Genomic DNA, 17,879 nt, shown 5'->3' with positions numbered 1-17,879 from the left:
TTTTTCGTCCACGTTTTAGCCCGCAGTTCTGAATCGATTTTGAAAATTCAAAAAACCGTTCGAAAGATATTGGTGGGAATCGTGCTGATTAGTTTTTGTAGAGATCGGCCGGGCCGTTTTCTTGGTAATAAAGTTTAAAAAAAAAAAAATCGACGATTTTTATGATTATTTTTTGACGGTAGATACCATAGTCTTATATATCATACTAAATATTACGGCCCTACGACAACTGGTTCAGCTTTAAAAATTCGTCAAAGTTTGCAAAAATTTGTATCGTTTTTTTGGCATTTGTCATAATTAGACCTTGGATCGACTTTTTCTCAAAAACGCCTGAACCGATTTTTGAATTTTAAAAGCCATTTGATGTATTTAGATGAGGACTATCGTTTGTCAGTTTTGTGCGACGATCTGCCAAGCCGTTTCTTTGTAATTTGAAAAAAAGTGTTAAATCTTTCGTCCACATTTAAGCTCATACTACCGAACTGATCTTAAAAAATCAGAAACTGTTTGAAAGATATTAGTTGGGAATGATACTGATTAATTTTAGGCGAAAATCTACCGAGCCGTTTTCTTGTAATAAACTGTTGAAAAAAAAATTTAAGCCGATTTTCATGGAACTTTTTTTGGCGATATACATCATGGTCTTATAGAACTTACTGTAATATTACGGCTTACGACAAGTAGTTTAATTTTAAAAATTCGGTCAAACTTGCTAAAATTATTATGTGTCGTTTTTTTTTAAAGTAGGATTGATGAAGTATATTATTACACATTTTTTATTGATTAGTCGATTTTACACATATCGGGAAGTTCATGTAACTTGCCTCAGGCTAAAATACCAAACCAACTAGTTTTTTTTTCTAGGTGACGAAGAGGACGTCAACGTCCTAAACGATCACCTCACAGCTTTGGGGAATTCCCGATACGCAGTGTCGGACTCCGATTGCTCGGACGTTCCCACAAAACGTACTAGAACATCCCATAAACAATCAGCAGAATTTTGGAGCACCTGCCAGTACTAATGCTGCAAGTTCCAGCAGAAGTCTTCCGCATCCATAAAAAACGGATATCTAAACGTCTGAAATCTAACATTAAACTAAAGCAAACTCTAATGCCAAATCACAAATGGCCCTTCGGGAGTAATGGAACTAGCAATAATTCCAGTGAGGGTAGTACGAGGGCTGGGAGGAAACCTGCTGGTAATTCGAAGGTAATAAAGGACAGATTATATTTATTGATTTAGTTCCAAGAAGTATTGGTGGAAATTTTAATAATTATTTTTTTTTTGTTTAGAATTCCAGCAATGCCTTTTCGTGCCAGTTGTGTGGTAGTAGATTCGAAAATACAAATGGAATTTTACAAACACTTGAAACTGCATTACGAACCTCCTGAGGAAGAACAACAACAGGTAAAACTAATTTATATATATATCTATATATATATATATATATATATATATATATATATATTACCAAATGTATTCTGAGTGGATAATAGATATTAATTTGGAAATATGAACAACAAACACTCTTTTTGCACTAATTTATTAAATAATAATTTCACAAACGTTTCGAGACTAGGTTGTCTCATCATCAGTGTGTTATAATTAAAAAATTTTAAAATATGGAAATCTAAATATGCATGTTGTGTTTTTTTCATTACACGTCGTTCACTGCACGTTGTTCTTTTAATACCAATGTCTTCGGGTTCGTATTCTCTCCTACTTGAAACCACTTGAAATTGTAAAGTCACTCAATCAGATAGGAAAAAAAGGATTAGGTTCCAGTTGAAAATAGATGTCGTTAGGAGAAAAAAATATTCTATGATGAGATGGTTTGTTTATAAGATTTGTTATACATTGTTGTAATTAAAAGTGTATGTACATCTATATATAAGCTACAAAGTATGAATGAGATTCAGGTATGTATCATGTAATATATTGGTATCTGTCCGTAAATTTACTGTGTTACGTAAATGTTGTAACGTTTGTGAAAATTATTATTTAATAAATTGTGCAAAAGAGTGTTGTTTGTTCATATTTCCAAATTAATATATATATATATATATATGTATTAGGGTGGTCCTTAAAATGGTCATTTTCGAATTTCCTTGCTCCCAGGGGCACAAAATGGTTCCAAATTGATAAAAAACAATCTCCGAAAGTTTTAGTTCTTAATATTAACATTTAGATAGAGCGCATTCAATCAAAGTTCGTATGGAAAAAGCATGGAAAAATTTTTGAAATTAAAAAAAATGTTTTAGGTATAACTTAGCGACAAATGATGAGTTTTATTTATTCATTTGTTGCTAAATTACATCTGAAAAACATTTTTAAAATTTTTGAAAATTTTTTCATGCTATTTCCATACAAAACTTTGATTGAATTGCGCTCTATCTAAAAGTTAATATTAAGAGCTAAAACTTTCAGAGATTGTTTTTAACTATTGGGAACTATTTGGAAATTCGAAATGACCATTTTAAGGACCACCCTAATATATATAATATATATATACTAGATGACCCGACAAACGTTGTCCTGTATCCACATCTACGTTTTTTCAATATCCTACTTGCTAATATTTACCGTTCAGTTAAAAATAATAAATATGTTTTTCGAATTACTATTTACACAAATATATGAGTGATATTAAATGTAGAACTGCTTCAAATATAATTATGATTCTTCTTCACTTTAATTATCTCTTTAACAAATATTAAAATATGTTCAATAAAATTGTATAAAAAAATTATACACTGCAATTTATAGATCAAATTATTTCCAATAGCTCAATTTATTTTAATGCCAAGGGTTATCCAATTATGTGGATAAAATGAATGATTTTTTTGTTTATTCACGACTAAAACATTGATTTTTCACATTTATCACAAAAAAAATCATCATCTGCCTTTGTGATTTATAGCATAAGTTATACGTATTGAAAATTATAGTTTTTCAACGGTATATAAATACAAATACAGAAAGAATTAATATATGAAACTGCAGTAACTGTTACAATATTACCTTGGATTTTTTTCACTCAAAATAATTGCTCCAATAATATTGCTTGTAATTTTTATAATCTCGTATCATATTTGAATGGTTTTTGGTAACTATAATATATAAATTACATTTTTCTTAGTTATAATTTAATATACTCAGCCCCCGCATACCATTTTTCTTGTAGCTTTCCCCCCCCCCCCTATTATTTTACCTGTTTTAACAATTTATTGTTAAAATATTATCATTAATTAATATTTGGCCTTTGAAATATTTCACTTATTTTTTGGGTATTTTATGCGATTTATTCTATTGAGCAAATCATAGAAATCATTATGTGATTTAATCCTGTTCATATGTGTAGCATTCAATCTACAATATGTATATTATATTATTTTAATACTGGCACATCAGCTGCTTTTTGGCAATAATAATGTAGACATTTCATTTTTCTTATTCATAATTATCAGTTTATTATACATATTCTAATATTGTCTAGGCTCATAAGTAAATTGAAATTTTTGGCAGATGACAGTTTTCATTTGTGTTCAATGCAAATAATGACATGTCGTTTTTTGCAATTTTTTCCATTTATTTTTACAATATTGAACATACATTCCAGTACTTTATAATCACATACATCCTAAAAAAATTCCTTAACAAACTTCAGAAAGATTTATCAAAATAAGAATAATAGTTTAGGAGGAGCAAAAAGTGAGCGCTTGTAATTTAATATGAACTTTATATAATAGCAATAAAGCTCAAATTGATTATACGTTTTAGTTAGAAAACGTTTGTATGTGAAAAAGAAAAGGGTTGTTTTTAGGATTTTCCCGGCAAATATTCAATTTTTTCTCGCAGTAAGAACCATCCTTGTACTTTAACGAACATTTTAAAAAAACAATTGGCCAAATTGGTCATGGCTTTGGCTTTGTTGAGTGCGTTTACCAACACATTTTGCGCTTCATTTTTATATATAAGATTTGATCTCGTGCAACTTGTCTCAAGGCAAAATGCCACTTACAACTATTTCTTTTACATTTCAGAACCAAACCCATTACATACAACTAAACAACATAGTAAACAACGAACAACTGGATTCGCCCCTGCTCAGGGCACACCTTACCGAGCCTCATACAATTTTACCAAATTTGGACGACGATTCACTTTCTTCCGGTGTCCAAAATTCAAATGAAATCCAAACTCATAATGAGAACACAATTATGCAAAATCAGCATAATATCAATTTGGATTCTTTGCCCAATTTGGTCATAAGCAATATGTCTGGGTTGAGGTGCAAGTTCTGTCCGTTGATATTTAAACGAAGCTCAGCACTGGAGGGACATATAAGGGATGCACATTTTAAGGTAAAGGGTAACAGATGATAGATAAAATTATATATATATTATATATATATTTATTTATATATATATTTATTTATATATATATATATATATATATATATATTTATATATATATATCATAATTTTATATTCAGTTTAGTTTAGTTTTATATTTAACTTCCCGAAGGAGAAGTTTATGGTTTCATAAAAAAATCCGATTCGCTAATTTTATGTGTTCTTGACGTTTCAAGCCATTCTGAATCGAATGAGACCAAATTTAAGAGAAAAATATGTGTGTGTGTGTGCGAGAACAGATTTTTTAAATCGAGGTTTTCTAAAAAAAACGGCTAAACCGATTTCAAAAATTTAAAAGCCATTCGATGTATCTCCATGAGGACTAGTGTTTAGCAAGTAGTTTAATTTTAAAAATCTATCAAAGTTTGCAAAAAAATTAGTCAAAATTCGCTTTTTTTGATGTGATGAGTCAAAAATTTAATATCACAAATTCAAAAGCCATTTTTTTTTAATCAGGGGAAAAATAAGCCTACAAAACTTATCTAGTTGTGCAAAAAATATTGCCACTAATTTAAATCATTAAGTGCGGCAAAACCTATTTGAATGATTCAAAAAGCAATCGATTCCTATTGATAGGGAGATGTGCTGATTAGTTTTTGGCAAAGGCAGGTACAGCCGTTTCGGAGATACAGAGCTAAATGTACAAAAAATAGCAGTTTTTGAGTGAATTAAGCGTCCGATTTGAATGATCTAAAAAACTTTCTGCTTGTATTGACAAAACAATTGCTTTTGGAGATAAAAAATTAATACATCTTGTTTTATTTTCCATAAAATATTTTTGTAATTTTGGATTGAAAATTCAAAAAATCGCCCAGGCTAAGCACAGTCTAAGCGCCACTCCGGTACAAATGTTTACCCAAGTGCGTTTAGACTGTTTATGTACTGGAGCACTTTTCCAATTTTGTGAAAATTATTGAAAAATGTGAAAATGCCGCCAAGTTAAGCGCAGTACAAGTGAAAATGTCGCACAGAATTATTTGCAAATGCGTTTAGACTGTGACTATACGGGAGCACTTTTTCAATTTTGTATAAATTTAAGGCAACTATTTTGGAATTGAATTTGAAATGAAATGACGATTGCTAATGTTCTGGAGAAAAATTGATTTATGATTTACATTTGATTTTTCTCAAATATAACAAAGATAGCAAAAATAATGAAAGTTACACAGTATTTGTAATAATATATTTGAAAACGTTTAAAATTTCTCGAATATTTCATTACGGTACGGGAAGTTCCAGCAATTTGCCTTAAGGCACGATGCCATACACCAATAATTTCATTTTTATCTTACAAAATTGTTATTTTTTAACTTAATCTACTCCTTCATGTAGTATTTCTAATTGTTCACACCTTTGCCAATGCATCACTTTTATTAATTCATTAAGTCAATTATTACTAATTTCGGGAAGTTTGTGCAACTTGCCTTAAGGCACAATGCCACTTTCAACTAATTTTATATTTTTGTTATCATTTAGGATGATATCCAAGATGAATTTAGCGAACCTGAAGACTTGATGGAAGGCATCAGGAGTGTCGTTGAAGCCAATGGCCAATGCTTCGACGACGACGTTGAAGACATAAAGATCACCCTGATGGAAGCTGATAAAAATCAACGTGACTGGTATGTAAAAAATCATATTTGCTAATTTTATGTTTTCAAGCCATTGGGACCAAATTTTCAAAAAGTACTATGTGCACCAGGTAAAATATATTTCCTCTGTCCATTATCAGGTATCAAGCTGACGAACTGCACGCAACAGAAGTCGACCTCCAAGAAATTGAAGCCGAACAAAACAACCAGCGTCAGAACCAACAAAACCATCAACACCAGCATCAACAACAAAACACTACCAACAACCATCACGAGCAGGCTATTGCAGATACAAGTTTTTGTGAGAACAGCAGCGAATTCGAAATTAGGGAAATCGAGGAGGACGATGAGCAGGAATTCGAGGAGCAGCAGGTCACCAGCAGCAGTCGAAGGAGGAAGAAGTCTGATAACAATGATAGGAAGTGCTCTTTTGTTTGTCCACTTTGTGCAGACTCTTTCGATTCGAGGGAGCAGTATAATGAACACGAGGCTGAGTGCCAATTGCTGTTATGTAAGTAATAATAGAAATTTATATATTTATGCTAGCAAACCCGACGAACTCCGTTTCGCCACCAGATGGGATCGTGAGAAAGATGAAGAATTTTTTTCTTGGTTTTATTTTTGAAAAGGAAAAATTTAATTTTATTGCACAACAGTAATGAATTTATTTCGATTACAAAACTGAAGTGTTTTTTAGTTGAACTTCTCTAAGTAAAAGAACGTGAATCCGCCAATTATCCGTTTCATTGAAGTGCTCTTTGGTAAACCACATTTTTTGTTTTTTGGTCTGAAGTTAACATAAACAAAGCGGATGGTTTTCCAACTCGTGAACAGGCAACGTATAACTTCCCATTTGAAAAACAATGATTTTCTAAATAATCTATTTGAAATTCATCCCGCAAACACTAAGCGATTTGCCTTGAGACTTGTTATTGCGAACGCAAGGCGAACTGGAAATTGCAATTGTTTGAAGTCAAACGGAAAACCAGTCGGAATCATTGGTATGTCACCAAATCGCCAGCAATTTTTGATTGAATGGTGAAATTCAGTGCGTGTACATCATTATTCTTTGCGGCAAGAATTGCCCGTTGACTTAACCAAGCATAATTCTGATAATTCTCACTAATGTCATTACTCAAATTTTTAATTACGGTGCGTGAAGTTCCAGCAGTTTGCATTAAGACACGATGCCATGCACAACTAATTTTCTTAGCTATAAACCTTGCAGAGCCCGAGACCTTTCCAACGAATGCAAAATTGTCGAAATCGGTTCGTGCGTTCTGGTGTTATTTCGTCAGGACTTATTTTTATATATATATAGAAGAAGAAGATATATATATATATATATATATATATATACTAGCTGACCCGGTAATTCCGCATTATGAAAATCGAGATTAAATAAAATTTATTCCGAAATTTAAAAAAAAGTTATGGATAATACATGGTAAAAATCTATTTTTGTCGAGGTATAAAGAGTTCCATGTATTTTTGAATTTTGAATTATAGAAAATTAAAATTAAAAGAAAATTGATTCCAAAATTTAAATCAAATGTGTTTAAATAAGGTGGACAACCCTTAATAAAAATAAATAATTTTTTGAAGTAAACAGGGTTCAATATATTTTTCAATTTCGAATTATAAAAAATTAAAATAAAAAAAATGGTCGCATGATTTAAAAAAAAATATTAAAGACTAAATAAAAAAAATGTTCTGAAGTAAAAGTAATTGTTTGTATTTTTCAATTCCACATTGAAAAAATTACATAAAAAAAAATTTACCTCATAATTAAAAATTGTGTTAGGGTTGGGCAACCCCTAATAAAAATTGAATGGTTTTTCAAAGTAACATTCATTTATTTTCATATATTCAAACAATCTTAACGAAAATTATGTCAAATAAAAGTTTTAAAAAAATTAAAAGAAAATTGATTTCAAAATTAAAATGATAAAAATAAATAGTTTTTCAAAGTAAAGAGAGTTCTATGTATTTTTAAATTTTGAATTATATAAAACTAAAATAAAGAAAATTGGTCGAAATTTTAAAAAAATATTGAGGGTCGACAATCCTTGATGAAAGTAAATGGTATTTTGAAGTAAAAAGAGTTATATTAATTTTTCAATACCACATTATAAAAATTAAAATAAAGAAATTTGACCCCAAAATAAAATAAAATTGTTTTCTAAGGTAATATTTAACCATTTTTATATACTCAAAAAATCTTAACTAAAATTTTGTCGAATAAGGGTCAAATTAAAACTAAAAGAAAATTTGTTTCAAAATTTTAAAAAATGGTGGTGGACAATTCTTGATAAAAAAAAAAATAAATGGATTTTTATATAGGAAATTAAAAAAAGAAAATTGGTCAAAAACATTAAAAAAATGTTGGATGTGGATTACCCTTGATAAATATAAATAGTATTTTGAAGTAAAAAGGGTCGTATGTATTTTGTAAATTCCGCATTAAAAAATTTGAAATAGAACACGTTGACCCCATAATTTAAAAAAGTATTAGACAATCCTTAATAATAATAATTTTTAAAAAGTATTAGACAACCCTTAATAATAATAAATTGTATTTTGAAAAAATGTTATAGATTATCTAAAAATGGTGTAAATTGTCTGAAAATGCTGCAAATTGTCTGAAAACGTTGTAAATTGTCTGAAAAAGTTGTATAATTTTTGCAAATTTTGCATTTTGTCTAAAAATGATGTAATTTGCCTGAAAATGTTGTAGACTGTCTAAAAATGTTTGTAAATCGTCTAAAAATGCTTTTTTTCAAGCTTAAAAACCTGAACAAAAATTGTCAAAAATATTCGGGATAAAAATGATTGAATTGCTATAATGGCTATGAAAAAATAGGGGTCGGTAATAAAAAAATAGGGTTGTATGCATACAACCTAAAATATTTTAGGTTGTATATTTTAATGCCACAAAAACAAAATAATTAGTTAAAAATTAAAACAAAAAATTTAAGTGTGAACAACCCGTATTACTTAGGGGTATGAAAAATAGTTAATAGCCGATTCTCAGACCTACTGGATACGATTATAAAATTTGGTAAAAATCGGCAGTCCTTATCTAAATTTGAACAATACAAATCTAAAGATTTATTTATTTATTTATTTATTTATTTATTTATTTACTCAACGCCCAAGGCAATAATACAATGTAGTTACATTTACAAACTAAAGATATAATATGTGCGAAAATTAGAGTATTAAGAGTTCATAGATAGCTTTATATACATAACACTTAATATAAACTATAAATATATAACATTAAATAAAAACTAATAAAATTTAATAAACTATTAAACTTTAATTAATAATAAATTTAACTTGAGCTTTATTGATCTTGTTGCAAATACCAATTGAAATAGGAGCTTTTTCTTCAAGCTCAAAAATATGAACTGAATATGAAAATATGAAATCAGATACCATAGGCATCTTTTAAATTGAAATTTTATATGCCGGGATAATGGGTATTCGAGGAATGAGGACATTTTCACCTTTCATAGATGTCTACTACGTTTCTTATTAATTTCTAGATATTTATATAAGTTTTTTACTATATTTTACAATGTATCTTCTTATCCCAGGTGACAGTGATTCCGAATTATCCGACAAAAAGGGCTTGGAAAAATTCATGGGGCCAAAATTGAATTGTCTTCAGTGCGATCGCCAATTTAATCACAGGAACAGTCTTATGTATCATATTCAATCCCACAGCGAAAAAAGGCCGTACCAGTGCGAAATTTGCGGAAATAGTTTCTTTGCCACCAGTGCCTTGAAGGTAATTAAAGATAAAAAATTAAATTCTACATTTTTTTTACCCAAAAATTTTTTATTACCAGGTTCATATGCGCCGTCACTCTGGCGACAAACCATACCAGTGCCGGATTTGTCTAAGGCATTTCAGGCAATGGAGCGATTTAAAATACCACATGGTCTCCATACACTCCGACATCAGGCAATACCAGTGCGAATTTTGCGGAAAAGATTTTGCCAGAAAATATTCCCTGATTTTACATCGAAGAATACACACAGGCGAGAAAAATTATAAGTGCGAATTCTGTAACAAGACTTTTAGGGCCAGTTCTTATTTGCAGAACCATCGGAGGATACACACAGGTAAAATAAAAGACACATGGTAATAGGATTTATATTTATATTTATATTTATTAGGGTGGTCCTTAATATGGACATTTTCGAATTTCCTTGCTCCCAAGGGCTCAAATGGTTCCAAATTGATAAAAAACAATTCTCTGAAAGTTTTAGCTCTTAATATTGTCTTTTAAATAGAGCGCAATTCAATCAAAGTTTTGTATGGAAATAGCATGAAAATTTTTTCAAAAATTTTGCGGAGCGTCGAATTTTCAATAAAAAATGACACGAATTTTCACTTTTAATTCATTTGTCGCTAAGTTATACCTAAAAAATTTTTTTTTTAATTTTCAAAATTTTTTCCATGCTATTTCCATACGAAGTTTGATTGAATTGCGCTCTATCTAAAAGTTACATATTAAGGAGCACCCTAATATTTATATTTAAATTTATATTTATATTTATATTTTGCATTTATATTCATATTCATATTTATATTTATATTTATATTAACTTCCCGTAGGGTAGTTATAGTAATGGGCCGAAAATCGAGAATGAAAATTTTTGCATTTCTCGACGTTCTGAAGGTTTCTGAACATTTTGGCATACCTTAGAAAAAATGCATGTGTGTGTGTGTGTTTTTTGTATGTCCGCATTCTTTCGTCCACGTTTTCGGGCGCACAGATCAACCGATTAGAATGGTTTAAAAAACATTCGATCCCTTTTGATAGGGAGATGTGCTGATTAGTTTTTGGCAAAGGCAGGTCCAGTCGTTACGCAGATACGGAGCAAAGAGTACGGAAAATACAAATCGAGTTTTTGAGAGAACGGAGTATCGGATCTAATAGTGTTAACTTGGTTCGACTCTTTTAACACAGCTCATCTCTAATTACTCGTTTATTGTCTCTAATTACACTCTCTATAATATTCTATCCATATGCCATGCTATTTGCGTCAACAACAGTATTATTTTATCAAGATTAAGGGGCCAATTGTCTGGGAAAACAGACCTCAACATAGCATTAATATGGCAACTTTCTTTAATTAAGGGGCTAATACTTCGATAAAATATACCATAACATAGCTTGTTATATAACGCTCTTTTCTTCATCAAATGTAGTAAAAACTGTTGAAATGCTATGTATTTGCAGTGCTGCCAGGCGTTTTAGATATGAAATTTAACTTGAAAAACGCACGAACGTCAAAAAAATGTAACTGCATCTTTGTGACTTTCTGAATTTATAACGCACGCGTGAAGTTAGGTTTTATATGTAAAACGACTGATAGCATAGTAAATGCATAGCATTTTCAAAATTTTCGCTATAATTTTATATGAATGAAGAATAAATCGGTCATCTAAAAAACATTCAATTTGTAATGATTGGGAGAAGAGGTGATTAGTTTTTGGCAAATGCAGGTCCCGCCATTTCGAAGATACAGAGCTAAATGTGCAAAAAATGGCAGTTTTTGAGTGAACTAAGCGTCCGATTTGAATGATTCAAAAAACTTTCTGCTTGTATTGACAAAACAAATGCTTTCGAGGATAAAAATTATTACATCTTTTTTTTATTTTCCATGAAATATTTTTGTAATTTTGGATTTAAAATTCAAAAAATTGCCCAGACTAAACACAGTCTAAGCGCCACTCTGGTACAAATGTTTACCCAAGTGCGTTTAGACTGTTTAGGTACTGGAACACTTGTCCAATTTTGTGAAAACTATTGAAAAATGTGAAAATGCCGCCAAGCTAAGCACAGTACAAGTGAAAATGTCGCACAGAATAATTTGCAAATGCGTTTAGACTGTGACTATACGGGAGCACTTTTTTAATTTAGTGCAAATTAGGCAACTATTATTTTTTGAAATTGAATTCGAAATGAAATGAAGATTGTTAATGTTCTGGAGATAAATTGATTTATGATTTATATTTGATTTGCTCGGATATGACAAGATAGCAAAAATAATGAAAGCTACAGTATTTGTAATAATATATTTGAAAACGTTTCAAATTTCTCGAATATTTTATTACGGTACGGGAAGTTCCAGCAATTTGCCTTAAGGCACGATGCCATACACCACTAGTTATATTTATATTCATATTCATATTTATATTTATTGGGACCTGGTTCTTCTTTAGGTGAAAAACCTTACCCTTGTGAAATTTGTGGAAGGCCCTTCCGTGTCCGAGGTGATATGAAGAGACATATGTCGACACATACCAGAGAAAGATCTGCAAATGGTAATTGTAATGGACAGACTTCCAAAACTGTAGCCAAAAAAGAAGATTTGAAGATCGAGAATAAGGAGACCAATGGGGATGCTGCACAGGATTCCAAAATCGACCTGAGTTAGTAGACATAATTTCCAAAAGTTGGCTAAATCTTAATTCTTACTTACGTTTATTTTTTTTCTACAGATACAAATAGGTTGTCCACCAAGTCATCAGAATCCAGTACTAATAATAAGATGCAACAGCAGTTTACGATGGATGATAGCGATAGTTCAGGTTCCAAATTGCATAATATGAAAATGGAGATTATTGATAGTACTAATACGAAGTATATAGATGCCAATCAATTACAGGTAAATTAAAGTAATTAATACTAGATATTCTTATTCTAATATAGATATTCTTATTGATGCAATTTCAATCTGCAAAAATAATTTATTATTATATATTACAAAAATTTAATTAAAAACACACATATATACGTGCCGAATTTCTGGACAATTTTAAACATATTCAGACAATTTACAGAAGTATCAGACAAGCTAGAACATTTTTGGATAAATTAAAACAATTTTTCATTAAATTAGGACAGATTTAGTTAAGATAGAATTCTTTCGGACATGTTAGAAGACTTTTAAACAAGTTACAACTAATAAACACTTTTAGAAAATCCAAAACACTTTCAGACAATTTGACATTTTAAGCAAGTTACATTTTTAGACTATTTACAACATTTTTAGACAATATACATAATTTTCAGAAAATATACAACATTTTCAGACAATTTACAATATTTTCAAACTATTTTTTAACATTTTAAGACAAGCTATAATATTTTTAGAGAATTTGCAGAATTTTCAGAAATTATACAAGATTTTCAGACGATTTACATCATTATTAGTCAATTTATAGCATTTTCAGTCAATTTTCAACATTTTTCAACTATATATAATATTTTCAGACAAATTACGAGTTTTCCAGACAAGTTACAACATTTTCAGATGATCTACAATGTTTTTAGACAATTTATAACTTTTTCGGACAATCTTTAACAGTTTTAGACAATTTACAACATTTTTAGTCAATTTACATCATTTTCAGGACAATTTACAACATTTTCAAACAATTTACGACATTTGAACACAAATTGTAGTATTTTTAGACAATCTAAAGAATTTCAAACAATTTGCAGCATTTTCAGGCCATTCACATCATTTTCATACAATTTACATTTTTTCCAGACAATTTACAATATTTTTAGACTTTTGACAACATTTTCGGACAATTTACAACATTATCTGACAATTTACAACATTTTTAGACAATTTTTAATATTTTCAGACAATATCAGACAATTTACGACATTTTTAATCAGTTAGTTCTCAACATTTTCAGACAATCTACAATATTTTCAGAAATTTAAAACAGTTTCAGACAATGTACAAGATTTTACAGAAAATCTCCAGACAACATTTTTATACAATTCGCAGCATTTTCACACATTCTGCAACATTTTTATACAATTTTCAGCATTTTTAGACCTTCGACTTTATTTTTAGTCAATTTACAACATTTTTAGACAATTTACAATATTTTCAGACAACTGAAAACATTTTTAGTCAATTTACAAAATTTTCAACAATTTACAACATTTTCAGACAACTTACAACATTTTCAAACAAACAATTTGTAACATTACCTTATATAAATCTTATCTCTAAATTAATGTTTAATAAAAAATTATAAGATTTTCCGACGATTCATAAGATCTTTAAATTATTTATAAAAATTTGAGACTACTTATTTTATTTTAAAACGATTTTCAGATAAGTGATCAGGCTATCCATTTTGTTTTGGCTTTATTTAAATAATTTATAAAATTATCAGTAGTACTTCATTCAATAAAAAACAAACACTTTTTTAAATATATTGTAAAGAAATTTCACTTTTTTTGGCGAGAACATAAACAAGTTAAAAATATTGAAATAACGCTTACCATGCATATCCAAGCCTGTGTAAAAATGTATGAGAAAGCGCTGTGTTAGGTTCGGACGACATGGCAAGCTTTTGCGATTTTTATGGAATTTAAACTATTTTTCAAAAATAACAAACACATTTTGTAAATTTTTATGAAATTGGATAATATGCAACATTATAATGCTCTACAGCAACTCGGGATACTTAGTAAATCACTCATAAATTAATATATTGAATTCTTGTCGATTAATCCGATTATTTCGGAACTTGACTCAAGGAAAATGATAACAATTAGTTAAATTCACTTTTTTTTCCTTCCAGGACCAATCCTTGGAATCAACATTGACCAACGAACGACTCTGCTCACCATCCTTGGAAATCGATCTCAAATCAGCACAAAACAACAAAGGCTGTTCCTTAGAATTACAAGTACAAGTCAGTGCAAATTCAGATCCCCAACTACATTCCACATCGAATACAAATTGTGACCAGACATCTTTAGGTAGATTCACAAAGAATTTGGATTCATCAACGACACCAGGAGTTAGTACGGGAGCTGGTGGTGCTACAACAGGAGGTGATTCTAGTACTGTTTATTTGTGGCCAGTTTATATGACGTAATAGTAATAGATAGTTGGAGACTAAGTTAATAAAGGTATGATTAAGTTTAAGGTTTTGATATCACACAGATCATAAATAATAAATCACTATAAACAAAATTCTACTGATGATGGTAAATACATTTTTTTTAAATTTTATTCAAAATTTCCTCTATTTGAATCGATGAATAAATGATTATTAGTTTATACAAACAACATGATTATAAATTCAGGACTAGATTTTTTTTATTGATGCATAGATAATTACAAAAAAATTCAATTATGATTATTATTATTACGTAACAATTGCAATATAGTTTTTGAGGTCTCGATTTAAAAATAATAATAATAATATTTTTTTATTAGTATTTAAAAAGAATAACTACAGATTCAGTTCTTCTACGATATTTTCAGACAATTTTGATTTTTTTTTTCAGACAAGTTAGAACATTTTTTAACAAGTTTCAAGATTTTCAGAATTTTTTTAGACAAGTTAGAACACTTCTCTTACAACTTTTTTTTACAACATTTTCAGACATGTTACATCATTTTCTGGCAAGTTAAAAAATTTTAAGGCACTTTACAATATTTCATTATTAATATTATTATTATGTGCAGAATATTGCGTAACAATTGCAGTCTCGATTTAAAAAAAGGTTTTTATTAATTATTTTTCAGACATATTTGAAAATTTTCATACAATTTAGATTTTTTCGATAAGTTAGAACATTTTTATACATGTTGCATCATTTTCAGACATGTTACAACATTTTCGGACTAGTTACAACATTTTCAGACAAGTTACAACATTTTTAGATATTCTAGAACATTATCAGACAAATTAGAACATTTTCAAACAATTTGTAAAATTTTCAGACAACATTTTTAGACAAATTGCAACATTTTCAGACAGGTTACAGCATTTTTAAACAATTTGTAGAATTTTCAGAAATTTTACAATATTTTCAGACCAGTTACAACGTTTTTAGACAATTTACGACATTTTTAAATAACTTACAACATTCTCAGAAAATTTATTATATTTTTAGTTAATTTACAACATTTTCAGACAAGTTACAATATTTTCAGACAAGTTACAATATTTTCAGACGATTTATAACATTTTTAGTCAATTTACAACATTTTCAGATAATTTACAACATTTTTAGACAATTTACAACATTTTCAGACAATATAAAATGTTTTTAGACAAGTTATAACATTTTTAGACATTCTAGAACATTTTCAGACATGTTACAATATTTTTAGACATTCTAAAACATTTTCAGACAAGTTACTATATTTTCAGACAAGTTAGAACATTTTCACACAAATTTTCAAAAAATTTTCAAAACATTTTCAATAAATTTAAAACATTTTCAGACAAGTTACAATACTTTTAAAGAATTTATACATCAAGTGATTATTAAAAGTTATATTTGCAAAATATTACGTAACAATTGTAAAGTGATTTTTTGGAGCTCTATATATTTTTTTAAAAGTTTTTTTTCACACACTTTCAAAGTATTACCAATTATAATTTTTTGTAAATGCTTAGTTTTTTTTAAAAAAAATAATACTTCAAAGGTAAAGGAATCAGTTAGTTTAATTTTCAAATTATATGCATGAAAAAATAATTTCTAAAAGTATCACCGAAAATAGAAATAATTATAAAAATGATAAATTATTTATAATAAAAAGGCGATTCATAGTTAAGAAAAATAAAATCCTGAATATATATATAAATATTTGAAAATATGAATACATTACACCTTTTTGCCTTATTTATTAAATACTATCATGTTACAAACTTTTCGAGACCAATTTTATTTTGTCTTCAGTGTAATATTATTTAATTAATTTAATATATATATATATATATATATATATATATATATATATATATATATGATATATATATATATATTGATATATGATGATCTGTGTGATTTTAAAAACATTACAGTAATTATTTTAAAATGGACTTTGATTGCTATTATTTTCAATTTCACATCTAAATCGAATTATGAAATAAATAATTTATTACTATATAAAGACCAATTAAATATAAAATTTTTATAACATTATGATTGTCACGACATTTTCTACCAAATTATGAGTAAAGAAATAGTTGACTAATTAAAAGTATGGATTTTGTTGTTTTTCTTAAGAAAATGATAGCATAATTATTAAGTTCGATTTTTAGAATCTCGATAATGTTATTTGTTTGAAAGAATAACATTTTTTTATTATTAATACTTGTAGGTGAATATGTACATTAAACATTGTATATAAATGACTGAAAATTGTTTAAATGCTAATATTGTAACATTTAATAAATTTATATAAATTGATACAGTATTTATAAAAGTTTCATTCCATAAATCCCAATTTTTTTTAAAAAAAATTCTACTTACCCCTAGTGTTATAAAACGAATAATTTCGGTGCTTTATTATTCACATAAATCTTGGAATTACACGTTTTAAGACATTTTCCTTTATTATTGCAATAAGTACGCATTTTCGCATTAATTTTGATGTTTAATTTCCAAGGTAATAATTATCAAAACGTTTTCTCTTTCAGCAAAATCTTTTATTCTTCGGAAAAACTGGGAAATTTCTCATTAAATCTCATCAAAAGTACTTTTAATGGCATTCATTCCTTTTACTTTATTTTTATTAAAATTACTTGAGGTAATTAAGTGTTATATATTTGTTTTAATTTCGGTAAAGGGTAGAGGGTAGAGGGTAAAGGGTAAAGGACAATTTAGTTTTGTACAAATTTACCAAATATTTTATTTAAATATCTCAAATAGTGTAAACAATATAGGAACAAATTTCTGAAGTTTTTTTCTTGTTTTTCTTTGCCATTTATGAGTATACCCAGTTGTTGTAGGGCATTATAGTGTTAGACAATATTGTTGGTTATTGAATTTTACACAAATTTGCCAAATATAC

At 28.4% G+C, this 17,879-nt stretch overlaps 1 protein-coding gene across 2 annotated transcripts in view; it reads left to right on the top strand.

Annotated features, from left to right (window-relative positions):
- Positions 1 to 17,547, top strand: part of LOC113372790 — a 62,582-nt gene extending 45,035 nt beyond the window's left edge. Inside the window, exons 15-16 of one of the 2 annotated variants that reach the window (XM_026613132.1) lie at positions 14,644 to 14,977; positions 17,506 to 17,547. In XM_026613132.1, coding sequence (XP_026468917.1) covers positions 14,644 to 14,943 — 300 coding nt within the window. In that variant the 3' untranslated portion in view covers positions 14,944 to 14,977; positions 17,506 to 17,547. Of the gene's footprint in view, positions 1 to 14,643; positions 15,006 to 17,505 lie in introns of those variants that run through there. The other variant, XM_026613131.1, reaches the window with a different exon arrangement.
- The last annotated feature ends 332 nt before the right edge of the window (positions 17,548 to 17,879 follow it).

Source organism: Ctenocephalides felis, unplaced genomic scaffold (genome assembly GCF_003426905.1).
Source record: "Ctenocephalides felis isolate EL2017-DRISC unplaced genomic scaffold, ASM342690v1 CF-g0.4_SCAFFOLD_01604, whole genome shotgun sequence".
Lineage (NCBI taxonomy): Eukaryota > Metazoa > Arthropoda > Insecta > Siphonaptera > Pulicidae > Ctenocephalides > Ctenocephalides felis.
This window is presented reverse-complemented; position numbering and strand designations above follow the sequence as displayed.